At 39.4% G+C, this 14,510-nt stretch overlaps 1 protein-coding gene across 4 annotated transcripts in view; it reads right to left on the reverse strand.

The window, feature by feature from the left end:
* The window catches only part of STXBP4 (syntaxin binding protein 4), a 145,281-nt gene that overhangs the window by 79,136 nt on the left and 51,635 nt on the right, over positions 1-14,510 (reverse strand). For all 4 annotated transcript variants that reach the window (XM_074972241.1, XM_074972242.1, XM_074972243.1 and 1 more), the window contains one exon: positions 9,205-9,270. In XM_074972241.1, coding sequence (XP_074828342.1) covers positions 9,205-9,270 — 66 coding nt within the window. The remainder of the gene's footprint in view (positions 1-9,204; positions 9,271-14,510) is intronic.

Here is a 14,510-nt window from a genome sequence, read left to right on the forward strand (position 1 = left end):
AATCTAAAGAAATCATGACCACCAAACCAGGTTCTCAGCTCTAGTACACTGGTATAAATCCAATGGAGGTAAAAGTGATTGAACACCAGCGTATCTGACATTCATAGTGAAGCCCACCATCTCCATACCAGGGGAAAGCCTCCAAATAAGTACAGGTATCTGGTTTTCTTATTATTGCCTGAATCCAGTGAATCAGTCCATAAGTTTCCACAGCATTTTTTGTATGAATTATTAACCTTGGTGTCCTGGCCAAATTAAATTCCTTTAAAAATGTATTGCTTTTTGTTTCTTTAAGGTTCTTGCATTCAACTCTTTACGCCTGTATTATTTAAGGAGAGCTTTCTATATAGGAGCCATAGGAAAAAAGAGGAAAGTAGACATAGGAGAAGGCAGGGGAAATTTTATGGTATTTTTTCAAATAAAAAACATTTTGCAAACTTTTTAAAATCAAGGTAGATAAATTATTCCCTGCTTACAAAAACAGCTGTGAAAGAATGTAACAGTTACAAAACTTCAACATAGAGAAGTGTGGAAGTTCTCAGTTAAGTTTGTCACTGAATATTAATTCACATTAACTTCTGTTAATTTGTAAATTGAGTATTGTTAAACTAAGAGCCTAATCCTGCAAATCTTTACTCATGCAAGTAGTCTCACAGACTTGAGGGGGACTACTTACTTACACACATGATTAACTGTTTGAAGGACTGTGCCCTAATTTACAAATTATACATTTTTTTCTGTATTCACCACCACCCCATAGAACCATGAACCTGCTTCTCCTCTTACATTGGTGGAAATCAGCAGTTACACTGAAGTGAATGGAGTTACACCAACACAAAAACCATGCTCAGAGAGAAAAGAATCAGGCTCTATGCCTATTTTCTGGCTGAAGCCAGGAACAAACTGCAGAGCTAACAATTGAAGACTCCATTCAAAGTCAAAGCTCTCTCAGAGGAGTCCCTTCTTAGGGCCCAGATCCAGGCCTTTCCACTGAGTTCCATGGGAGTTGGATCAGACCCTCAGTCCCCCATTCACAATCAAGTTGGCAGAATCATCATTTTTGTGCTGTAAACAAAAAATGAAACGTGGTATTTTGAGGTTTCCAATGAGGGAATCCTTTTAAATTTCCCTTAAGGAATTAGGATTAACCCCGTGATTGTCTGATGTTCACTTCACAGATCAGTAGCCACAGATGCAGTCTGCTACTGAATCAAGCCTTCAGATGCAATGAAATATTTTATGCTGTTGTGGGTTGCTCCAAATTAAACTTCAGCGTTTTGTGTAGCATGTGTAGATGAAATAGGCAGTTCAGTGAATCCTATTCAGAACAAAAATTACCTAGCTACATATATACATTATCTCTTCATTTAAAAGTAAACCAGCTTTATAAAAATACAGATGTAACAAAAGGGATAAATTATAGAGAGAGAGAGAGGAGATTGTAAATCTATATCTAGTTTTGTGGCCAAATCTGGTGCAAAATAGATCAAAATATATTATTTTCTCCTTTCTTCATTAGCAATACTCTGTACTTCTGTAGCACCTTTTATGTCAAAGAAGCTATGGAAAGAGTAGTTAAGCCTCATAATACCCTTTTATTATTACTAGATCCATGAGGAAACTGAATGACAGAAAAGGTAAATGAGTTGCCCAAGATTTAACTTTTGCTAAAAGTTCCCACAGCACATTTTGTAAGAAAAGGTGTGCACACCTTGGTGTCCTGTTCATGGCAATGATAGGATTCCATCAAAAAGTTTTTATGACTTTTCAAGTGGATTCAATACTCTTCTTCACTCCCAATCCTAAACTGCTGTGCTGTGTTGCTGTGCACTATTCATCAGCCACTATCCTTCCCACCACAGTGGTGAGTAAATAGATTCCAATATATTACACAAGGTTTGAGCTATATTTCTGCAGGAGTTTTGTCACTGATTTCTATGAGAATATTAATCTGTGGATCAGTCTGCAAAGGGCTTTGGGATGCAATTCCTATTGAAAGTCAACAAGAGCTGGGATCTAACTCCTCTGAAAATCCTTGGTCCCCAAGGGCCTGTTTCCCAAGGGTCAGTCCAAGGACCAATCCTATTCAACTTATTCATAAATGATCTGGAGAAAGAGGTAAACAGTGAGGTGGCAAAAATACTAAACATAGTTAAGACCAAAGTAGACTGTGAAGAACTTCAAAAAGATTTCACAAAACTAAGTGATTGGGCAACAAAATGGCAAATTAAATTTAATGTGGATAAATGTAAAGTAATGCATATTGGAAAAAAATAACCCCAACTATACATACAATATGATGGGGGCTAATTTAGTTACAACTAATCAGGAGAAAGATCTTGAAGTCATCATGGATAGTTCTCTGAAGACATCCACGCAGTGTGCAGCAGCAGTCAAAAAGCAAACGGGATGCTAGGAATCGTTAAAAAAGGGATAGAGAATAAGATGGAGAATATCTTATTGCCCTTATATAAATCCATGGTACACCCACATCTTGAATACTGCGTACAGATGTGGTCTCCTCATCTCAAAAAAGATATACTGGCATTAGAAAATTTTCAGAAAAGGGCAACTAAAATGATTAGGGGTTTGGAATGGGTCCCATATGAGGAGAGATTAAAGAGGCTAGGACTTTTCATCTTGGAAAAGAGGAGACTAAGGGGGGATATGATAGAGGTATATAAAATCATGAGTGGTGTGGAGAAAGTGAATAAGGAAAAGTTATTTACTTGTTCCCGTAATATAAGAACTAGGGGCCACCAAACGAAATTAATGGGCAGCAGGTTTAAAACAAATAAAAGGAAGTTCTTCGTCACTCAGCGTACAGTCAACCTGTGGAACTTCTTGCCTGAGGAGGTTGTGAAGGCTAGGACTATAACAGGGTTTAAAAGAGAACTGGATAAATTCATGGAGGTTAAGTCCATTAATGGCTATTAGCCAGGATGGGTAAGGAATGGTGTCCCTAGCCTCTGTTTGTCAGAGGGTGGAGATGGATGGCAGGAGAGAGATCACTTGATCATCACCTGTTAGGTTCACTCCCTCTGGGGCACCTGGCATTGGCCACTGTCAGTAGACAGGATACTGGGCTGGATGGACCTTTGGTCTGACCCAGTATGGCCATTCTTATGTCCCTCAGGTAGGTAGGTCCCAGGCCATTAAGAGTACGTCTAAACTGGAATAAAAGACCCGAAGAGCCATGGCTGTCCCAGGTCAGGTGACTCAGGCTCACAGGGCTTGGGCTGTGGGGCTAAACACTGCTGTGTAGATGTTCAGGCTTGGGCTGGAGCCTGAGCTCTGGGACCCCGCGATGGGACCTTATGCCTTGGTTAGTGGCACTGGAAAAAAAATTCCTGTAAGTTTCTGCATCCTTGCAAGCCCCCAACCAATTTTCAGACCAGCACAGGTTTGATCATATAACCAACTTAATCCGTACCAAGCCATCTTCCCGAGTGACGATGAGGAGACCTAGCAATGGAAAACATGGCCACGTTGGCCTGGGTAAATCTTAACTCAGTTTAAAAAGCTTATTTGATCAGTGAACATTGGACTTAGGACTTTAAGTAGCTGATGTGTTCATCTGGCTGCCAGCAATAAGAATTATATTACAGCTCCAGCAGCAGTTCAGGGCAGTGGTTGTTTCTGTACCCACAAGCACTGTTGATGTTTGTATATACATGTATACCTAGACCTTTTGGGCTGTTTACAAAGTTCACAGAGTTTTTTTACAACTGTGTGGCTTGAAAGTCAGAATCCTAGAGGCAGTTCCCTTTTAGATACTTTTTATGTATTGTACTATACTGGGCCAGGTCCTCAGCAAGTGTAAATTACGACAGTTCCACTGAACCCCATGGAGCTACGCTGATGTACACTAACTATTTAGGGTGAAATCCTCACTACGGCTCCAACCTCTTTACACATGTAAAAGGGCCAGAGTGGCATAAAGTAGCCCTAAAGCCACCTTTCTGATGGGAGGGGGGAGGATTATGTTGAACATAACCATATGGCTTCCTTCTGAGGGTCCCTTCACAAGCCCTGGGTGTGCTGGAGCCGTGTGCAGAAGGGAAGTGTCAGGAGCGGGGTTGCAGCATATAGTACTACACAGATTCCAAGCAGCGTTAAGGCCCGTGGGACAGCAAAGGACAGATTGCCAAAATTTACACAGGCCTCTAGGACTGTCTAAATTATACTGGAGAGCTTTTGGAGCCCTTGAAGCAAATTGGGATCAGAAGGGCACAATGGTGACTTAAAGAAACGTTAGCTCCCTCTCCCACCAGGCTGTCAGTTCTACGCTGTGCTTTAATCTCATCCCTAGGTTTTTACATGTACAGACATACCAATATTAACATAATTAATAAGGATGTCTCGCTTTAACTGGAGTTATTCTTAGCCAGTAACTAATGTACGTTAAAATACATCAACAGTTCTATCATTAAAAGTTTGGGAATAAGTTTGAACAATTTAAACATTTTAAAATTCCTTAGTTTTCCTCAGAAAACAACTATTTAAGTTCTCAACAATAAAAATAAGAAACACGTTTTCCTTCTTGGTTTTAAAAATGAGAGTAATAAACAATTCTATAAAGGCAGTAACACACTGCAAAGAGGGGGATTCCTGAAGCAATAAAAGCTGCCCTTATATCCCTACACAGCTCAATGGGTACTGCTGAAAGCTCCTTTTCTGTCCTGCAGCCTTCTGATTAACATCTTCAGATGGCAGGGGTTTGAAATAGCTTGGTTAGCACTCAAGGAACAAAAGGTGATAAGGGACAGATATAATTATTCAAATCTTAAAATATTTTTGTAAGTGCCCAGAAGAAAAGTGTTTGAAAATATATTTTAAAAAATCAAAGTCTCAGAATATATGTTTCTAATGTCTCTTTCTAACACCTGATACATACCGGTACAGTTACCTGTGCCTGCACCCACGTATTATAATTAGGGTGACCAGATAGCAAGCGTGAAAAATCGGAACGGGGGTGGGGAGTAATTGGCACCTATATAAGAAAAAGCCCCGAATATTGGGACTGTCCCTATAAAATCAGGACATCTGGTCACCCTAATTATGACAGCCTAGAATTTACCAAGTGAATGATTTTCCCTCCTCCTACAGGCGAATGATTGGCCAAGACAGGGTAAAACATTTCAGTTTTGGATTGATCACTACTTTACTGTTTCAGGTCATAACACTGAACTTTTAACGATGCTTAAAACAACTTTTATAAACTCAGCCTGGGAGAAGGTTTTAGGAAGTGAAAGATCAAAGGTCATTGCGATAGCACAGAGACCTGCCTGCTAAATAGTTTTTGAAAATAATTAATTTAAGTATGTAGATGGCTATTCTCATTGATTAACAAGGAGGAGGAGGTGCTTCCAAATTATATATACTCACCATGGCAGTACTTAACCGTAGGCAAGCATTTATAGCATCTACTCCAACAACTATGATATTTTATTTATTCACGGAAAGATTATATTATAGGAAGAATCTAATCTTATATTATCTACAGGAAAACTCTAATCTTTGGTCATTCTGTGCTATACACATTCATTCTATATACAGATACAGAATGACTGAATATTGGAGCCTTCTCTCAGCCAGGGAGGCAATTAATGGAGGTATGTTTTGGGTATACTCTTTATGATAAATGACCAGTTCAACTGAACATCGATTACATCAATGATTTAAGACAATAGCATTTCTCTGAACATCAGTTTAATTATTGCTCTTTCATCTAGTTAATTGGAAAACTTTGGAGGGCATAACAGACCAAAAGGTCAAGAGAAAAGCTGCCATGTCTCATGGATTTGCTGTGTGGTACAAGATTCCATTTATAAAAGTCCCTAAATACATACATAAACAGCTCATATGCCAAGAATGGTTTAATAGCTAGGGACTGTTCTTTAGTTGCCTTTGACAAAAGGAAATGGGGACACACCAAATGCTAATGAGCATTCAACTTGTGACTTTTTCTTTTAAAGATAAGTAGATTTCATTATAATACAGAAACCCCTTCCTTTATAATCCCTTTGTATCTATGTATTGCAGGAGTCTCATGTTGAACTGATAATACCCAACTGATAAGCCAAAACGACGCAGCGTTTTTAGACTATGACTTCATTGCAAAAAAAGATGCGTTTCTTGGTGTAAAATCCTAGTGAAGACATGGCACTTTAGGTTTACTTCAACGTAGCTAGTCAAGGTGAAAACCAGCTGAAGAGGGTTGACCTCGATTAACTACATCAAGGTACAAACTGCCTGTGTCCAATGACTCCAACAGGATTTTACATTTAAACAGCTATCTCAATGTAAAACGCACACCTTTTTCCCCAGTGAAGGCCTAGCCACAGAGTTCTAGAGCGGGAGCTTGGTTTTCAATCTTCTGCACTTAAATCTGGCAACCAAATTATATGTTTCAGTGTTCAAATTGTTGGTTAGGGCCCACCCAGTCCTAAAACATACTGAGCACCTCTTGTGAAGTTCTGAGCATCCTCAATGCGCAATACCTCACAAGGGCCTTGATTCAGCAAAGCACTCGACCACATGCTTAAGTCCATCTGTATTCAGCAAAGCACCTAAACACTTACTTAAAGTTGAGCATGCACTAAGTGCTTTGCTGATTTAGGGTCAGGAAGCATTCTGCAGCTTGCAGGATCAGACACTGAAGCATCCAAATACATGTTTTAGATGGGTAAGCATCAACGTGGGTATTCAAGTAGAAAGGCCAAATTTGAAGATTGAACAGAGTGTCGACCAGATCTGTGAGTAGCCTGGCTTTTTACAGTTTGAGTCTCAGTGAATCTCAAACAATGAATTTCAATATTAATTGAAATGCAGATGTGTGTGTTTGCTTAGACTATATATAATGGAAAAATACATAAAATAATATAAAATATACTTAAAATATGAACGGAAGTAAATATTTCTGTAAGTAAATGTTTCAAATATGTTGAAACATTCCATGATTTAATTATTGCTCTTTGATTTTACTGGCTGTGTCCTTTTCAGTAGCCATTACTTAAAGTTCAGCTCGGAAAACCCTATTGTTCAGCACCAGGAGGTCTGAACTTTTCGCTGCAAAGCTCACCTTCAAAATTACGTGATGACAATGCAGACAGAGAAATAAATACATGAGGGCCTCATGTGGTAGCAATGGGCATTGCTACCACTAAAAATACTAAGCACATGCATTTCTGTAGCTTAAGTGTCTACAGTCTTAATTTAATAATGATTGTCACGTAAAGCAACATAGCAATACTGGAAATAGCAACTAGATTCTAACTGGGTACTGAAGGGTAGTAATAAACAAAAAACAAAAAAACCCTGACAAATAGTAAAGTCAAAGAAGTATAAATCTAATCCCAAAATAAGACCAGAAGAGAAATGTTTAAAAATTCTTCATTTGGAACAGAAGACCTGCTGCAGTCAGCAGGCACGACAGGAACTTACAAACAGCATGCAAGTAAGCAGTATGGCCCTGAGGATGTCACCTGGGCTGCAGCTCTGTGCTGATTGGACCACAGGTTGAGAACCACTGGTCTATACGGATAGCTGTGAGTAAGCCTTCCAGATCACATAGACTTGCATTAGAAGGGCTCGAGCTAGCAGTAGTAGGGCTTCAGCTAATGTGCTAAAAATAGCAATGTTGACATTCCAGCTCTGGCTCTCAAGCCTAGACGGTCCGATGGGCTTGAAAGCCCGAATTTCTGCCCAAGGTGAAACATCCATGTTGTTATTTCTAGCGCGCTAGCTTGAGCCCCACGAACGTGAGTCTGTCTACTTGGGCTGGGAGACTCGTTCACAGCTGCAGCGTAGACATTCTCTTAGATGCTATGAAGGTAAGGATGTCAGTGGCATGTCCACAGTAGAACTTTCATTGTTGCTAGCACGAGCGCTGCAGCAACAGAGAGAGATTTCCCTAAACCTCAATATAAGCAAGGTCCAGGAGTCAGTTCTTCTAACTGGTAACAGCAGTACTAGAAATCCTAAAAATGGCATCAGCAGAGTTCACTGGAGTGTACTTAAATAGCTATGACCTACCCACAACCTCCATGCCCATCTGTCCCCTACATCAGTGCTCAGGTCAGTGTGAGCAGAGTTTTGCTCACTTTGCTCAATACTGTGCATGTCTTTGCATTGCCTCTACTTGGCTACCTGGGCCTCCTCTCTCTCTCCTCATTATCTCCCTCAAACATTGGTCTTTCCAGGAATCTCATAGGCTTTAAGATCAAAAGAGACCACGGTGATCATCTAGTCTGACCTCCTGCACATTGCAGGTCACAGAACCTTTCCTACCTTGTTTTCCTCCCACCTGTCATGCCCTCCGCATCCTCCCTTGATTGGACTTTGTGCAATATCTTATTTTGGTATGCTCTTGGGGTAGAGATCTTCTTACACTTTGGGCAGGATACTGGTCTTCACTATGGCCCCTTTATGTTCAGAAGTTTGAAAGCAGCACCTTTTAAGCCAACTTAACCCTTTATGCTTCTGAGTCTATTTTTGTATTTTAATGAAAACTTTGTCATTACTGCTACCACTGAAGAATCAATACAGCTAAGGGAGAGGGTTCTTTTTGGCTTAGCGTACAATTTTGCTTTTTATGATGAGCAAAGTTCTCATTGCAGAATTCTTATTTCTACTAACAATCGTCTGTACGACTCACAAAAATACAGCTGGATTTTCATACCCCAGGTTGAATATTTAGCACTTGCAGTTAGAGATTATTTTATAACTTGAGAAAACTGAGAAAATCTCAAATATAAATCACAGGGAATTAATGTGGCATTTACCAATGGAATTTTTGCTGCACTTTAAATTACATTTTAACCATCTTCACCAGAGTTCATGAAAAAGCAGACAGAAAACATAAAGGGCTAACACACTGTATGACATTCTGGGAATTACCTGCTCAATCACTATTTGAAGATAATGGGAGATGTTCTGTGAACATCTGCCCCGGTATCCCTCATTTGCTCAAGCAAAAATATTTCCATCTATAGGGTCTGATTCTTCACTCTATCATATTACTTTTATGTTAGTGTAACTCCAATGAAGTGAAATCAGTGTAGCGGAGGGGAAAACCATAAAGTGCACAAATAATTCCACCCTCTCCCCTGCACAAAAAAGCTATTATTTAAAAAACTCTTCAGAATCACATTAGGACAATATGATATTAATAAGAGATTAGAAAACCCCACAACAACATACTTGTTTCACAGTTTGTAGCTCCTCTGTTAACAGTTTTCGTAGACCTACAGATTCAGACAATTCTTCCTGTTAATAGAAACAGTGACTAATTATTTATGCAGCAGCAAAATGATATCCATGGAATATGGACAGGTACTATGTTCTAGCTACAACATTGAACACAAATAAATGATTACCTTAGTAAAGGCTGAGACCAGACCAAATCTTAATCTCTAGAGCAGTGATCCTTAACAGGGGGCCCCCTGGGCCAAATGTGGCCCACCCAAGGCTTCTTGTGTGGGCCCGCCAGCCAGTGCTTAATTTGAGCCGGGGCTTGGCAGTTCGTAATCCTGGCACGTCTAGGCTTGCTCCATCAGTTACTGGTCCTGGCGTGGGCAGCAGGAGGCTCATGCTGGTCACAGTGTGCCCTTTCACTGCTGGGGCTCCAGCGCCCCTGCTTCGCTATGCCCTTGGGCAAGGCCAGCAGCACATTGAGCATGCCAAATGCCCAGTGGGTGCAGCTATGGCTAAACAGGCACAAGCTGAGCTCCTGCTTCCTGGGCAGCGAGTCATTTGGGGTTGGGGCCACCACCACCTGGCAGTGCTCACTTGGCTTCTTGGGTGGGGGCTCCGATGAGAAGTCCACTGTGCCCTGGAAGACCCAGAAGGGGCAGAGACTCCACATTGCTGGCAGTGAGGCAAGAGGTGAGGCATCAGGAACTGGGGAGGTGACTGTGCAGTCAGGACACAGCAGGGGGAGCTGAGCACTGGGGCAGAAGGGAGGCCCTCTGGCAGGGCTCCACCGTGGGAGGCAGATCAGGTGCACAAAGCAGTCTGAGCAGGGTGCTCAAGATGCATCAGCTCTGTGCTCCAGCCAGAGGGCGCTGACCCCACCATGATGCCCGCAATCCCAGCTGCTAGAGGCCCCCTGCTTATTCTGTCCCATGCAGTGGACCTGTCCCAGGAGGAGGTGAGAACTGGGCCTCATCCTGGACCCCCTTGTGTGAAGGGTGGGATGCTCTTTCCCCCCCACGGATATTCCAGTCGGGCAGGTACCCTAATCTGGGCATAGAGCAGAGAGATCCAGGTTCAGGTGGTGGGGACTGCCGCCCCTTTGTATGGGAGCAATGCATCAGGCAGGGGAGAAAATTAACACTCACCCTCTCTTGCCCTGCCGGCACTGAGAGAACAATGGGGATGGTTGGGGGGCAGGGCTGCTCTCCCATGTCCCCTGCCCATTTGGAAATCAAAGCACAGGTAATAACGTTGATTAATAAACTTTGTTAAAAGACAGAAATACTAATATTTATGTTGCAATCAAGGCCTTTATTTAGTGGCAGCTGAATTTTTTATTTTCTTAGCCTTCTGTTCCAATGGCCCACCTCTTGGCATAAAATTCTAAAATTGGCCTATGGGTAGATCTAATTGAGTATCACTGCTCTAGAGGTTATTTTTTAGATAGTCTAGTGATTTTTTTAGTTCATTTATTCCTTTAGCTTTCTTGAATAGTTGTTGAGAATTATGACACATACACTTACTTAATATAATATCTATACATTTAAAATATAATACAATTTTGTTGTAGTATTTTTCTTTATATAGAAGAGTAGACAAAGATTATTTTTTATAGCTTTGGCAAACTTTTGTGAGGCATAAGACCATATTTAGAAAACACAATGTAATTTATTGTATTGATTTGTAGACATTTCTTTAAAATTCTATTTAATTTTTCAAGAAAACAATAGAAACATCCTTCACATTTTATTTCATTTACCACTAGTGTGTAATATATGTAAAGTTATTTTTCCATTAAATCTTTGACCATTTTTTCCAACCATTCTGAAAACACTGGAGGTGTGTTAGATTTCCATTTTCAGAGAATTAGATGTTTTGCCACTAACAGAGATGTCAGTATCCATTTTCTTGCTTTTCACAGGGAAACTGTTCTTCTACCAATTCCAGTAGAGAGATTTTTGCAGAGGAACAGATCTGTGTGTTCAGAACTGTGAAGAGATCTTTAGATATATTGCACCAGTATTTCCTGTAATTTGTGTCATGTCCAGCATTTGCTATGGTTAGCAAAAACAGCTTTTCTGTAGGCATACTTTTTAAGACTTTGTTGTGTAGAAATCATAAAGATGATGAGCTGGACATATTGCTGACATTCTGCCATATCTTTTCCCAATAATATATATAAATCAACATTCTTTATCATAAATATTAACCCATTTGTAAAGGGTATCTTTCAGGCTACATATAATCATAATCAAACATCTCAAAAAATCCTCTAATGGAGGCATTTTTCCATTACCCAATAATGGCAGCTGTTATATAACTACTTGATGTAATCTATAAAAAAAAAATGCCATTTATTTCTTTTTCTTTTGGTAAGAAATGGAAGGAACCTAATGAATCAGTAGAAATTAAATCTTCCCCATATAGATTTCTTTTTGTATCCAAATGTTTTTAATATTTGTCTGTACTGTGAATTAAACACTTTTGAGTTTTCCCACGTGGGACTGAATATTGAATTTGAAAAGTGTCAGTAGAAATTCACCTCAACTTGTACTTAATAAAAGATTCTCTCAAAGGATACTGTTAAGTGTACTGAGATCTAGTAATGTCTGCAATGCACCAAAGGGAGTAGCTAAGGGCATGATCCAAAGCTCATGGAAGTCAACAGGAATCTTGCATTCATTTACTGACCAAATGGACTGTTATTCAGATTCTTAATAATTTTCTGTGTTGAGCCATGATGGCTATAATATTTTTATTTGTGAATTATATTTATTGGGCCAGATCCTTGGTTAGTGTAAATCAGTTTTGCTCCACTAAAGTTAATAGAACTATGATGATTTACACCAGTGTGGAACTGGCCTATGCACACACACACACACAGTCTTATCTGGGATAGCACAGAAACACTTAAAAAGGTAAGGTGAGCAAGAACAGATGATTCAGGAGACTGCTATCAGGATACTAATTGATTGGCCGATAGCTAACTGGTTGAAATTCAGATCAGATAAAGTAAGTAATGAGATTTGGTCTTATCTGACAATTTTTATGTGGCTTGTGTGAAATGAACTCATAGTTCTACTCAGTTCTTATTGCACAGTGCCTGTCACAAAAAAAATCTGTCTTCAAATTAGCACGCATTGGTAGGTTCAGCAAAGAGAATGATCCACTTTTTCTAGCCCACCAGTGGTCCCCACAAACAAGGATGAGGTCACTTCCTGTACAGTGCCAGAACTTCAGTCTCTTGGGCTGCCAATAGAGCACCTTCCACATGCAGTGGTTCACTTAAAATAATTAAAAAGGAGAGATAAAATGAAGTGGTTAAAAGGACATTACTTATTTTTAGTAAGGGAAGTAACCAGATGTGTTTGTTGCTTTCAGTCACACTGTATATCCTGTAACGCCTATGATGAACATACACTGAAATGCTTCTTTTCCCCTTCTGGAAACACGTTAGCTATTAGTACCTTCTTTGCATTTCATTTATGTGGTGGTCAAATGAATAAATATTAAATAGACTTAATTTACTGCACAATCTTACAAATGATGCCAACACTTCAAGGACAATGGTTTCTTTGGTTGTCGTTCCTGTCCACTGACATCTAAAAACTATACCCTAATAGCCTGACATCATCCTGATGGAAAGCTTTCAAAACCTTCATTAAAATCTGTTCAAAAAAATGTGTGTTCTATTATAATATTTTCTGTATTGTGGTAGCTGGTACCAGTATGGAAATGATGGCAGAAGCTATTAAAAGTAGTAAACATGGGGCCTGGTCCAGCAAACCCTTTGTGCACGGAACTCCCATTGAAGCTACACCTGTAATTCTGGGCACCTCATTACAGGCAAGGTAAATGGACTCATTTTCAGAGATTAGGATCTTCAAAATCTATCTATTTGTACGGCCATAATCATCATCATATCAAAATGCATAGCAATCATTAATGGACTTTATTCTCACAACACTCCTCTGAAGTAGGTAGGCTTTATCTCCATTTTCCAGATGGAGAACTGAGTCACAGGGCAGATTAAGTGTTTGTCCAAAGTCACACAGGAAGTCAGTAGCCAAGCTGGGAACTGAACTCTGGTATCATGAATTCCAGTTCAGAGTCCCATCCATTAGAACACCCTTCTCATCCCACTGAATTCCACCAGCATATATGAAAAATCAGACCACTAAACCAACCTGAGAAAGGTAGCAAAAATTATAAAAAAAAATCTGGGGAGACTGGCATTGAGTAAAGATTAAAAGAACTAACAATTTAGTGGGGGTAAAGATATTATAACAGTCTATAAATATTTGAAGGGAGAGGGTTTATTATTGCAAAAAAGTGGCATTACTAAGAATAACCAAGATTTTTTTTTTTTTTTTTTTTTAAAGAAAAGGAGAATGTATGCTGAGTATCTGGGATACCACAACTTGCCGAGTGCCTTCAACACAGAAGTTAATGGGCAGTTAAAGGCACTTAGCACTTTGTAAGATGGTATCCTAAATTTCTAAGAATCTGTAACCATCTGAGTATTTTCTCTTAAGTATACCCAATCAGAACTTTTCTGCAGTATCCAACATGAGTGTAATTAAATTGAAAAAATTACAAACGTTGAAACAAGTTAGACACACAAATTAAAATACTACAGCATTAGTATACAGTAGAGGCAATAACTCCTCTGATCTCAGGAATTTACTGTAGAAGCCCAGGGACACTTTATGTCTAATGTTCTAAAAGGGACATGAGCAGTGTTTCTCCTTATTATTGAGCAAATTAAGACAACTTACTGTCAGTCATTCAGGAACATCAATTATACTACCAGGTTGGCTGGGAAATACTGAAATATAAATTACTGAGTGGGAAACAGTATGCCAAGAAAAGCTCACGGTATGCCTATAATAAGAAACAATTTACATGGGTTTTTTTTAATGCTGATATAAGATTAGAAATGCAAATATTTGAAGTATTGCTAAGATGCACATATCCTTAGTATCTAGGAAATAAGAAGATCCATTGATTAAACTGGATTAAAAGAGGAATGTGTTTCCCCAACAGACTGGCTAAATAAAATGTATTTATTTATTTTTATTTTGGTCTGAAATAAACTCCACACAAAAGGACAAGAATCCAAAGCTCTGGGTGCCCTTGACATTTAAGAACAGAGTATTAGAGAAATAGCAAAACAAAAATTGATTAAAGCAGCAACGCTTATTTCCAGCTAATCCATATGCTAAAACGAGCACCACCTAGTTTATTTATTTATTTATTTATTTTTAAAGAGAGGACGATACCCCAGACAGGTATTTCTTTTTTAGACTAGT

The sequence above is a fragment of the Natator depressus genome, chromosome 14 (genome assembly GCF_965152275.1).
Source record: "Natator depressus isolate rNatDep1 chromosome 14, rNatDep2.hap1, whole genome shotgun sequence".
Taxonomy (NCBI): domain Eukaryota; kingdom Metazoa; phylum Chordata; order Testudines; family Cheloniidae; genus Natator; species Natator depressus.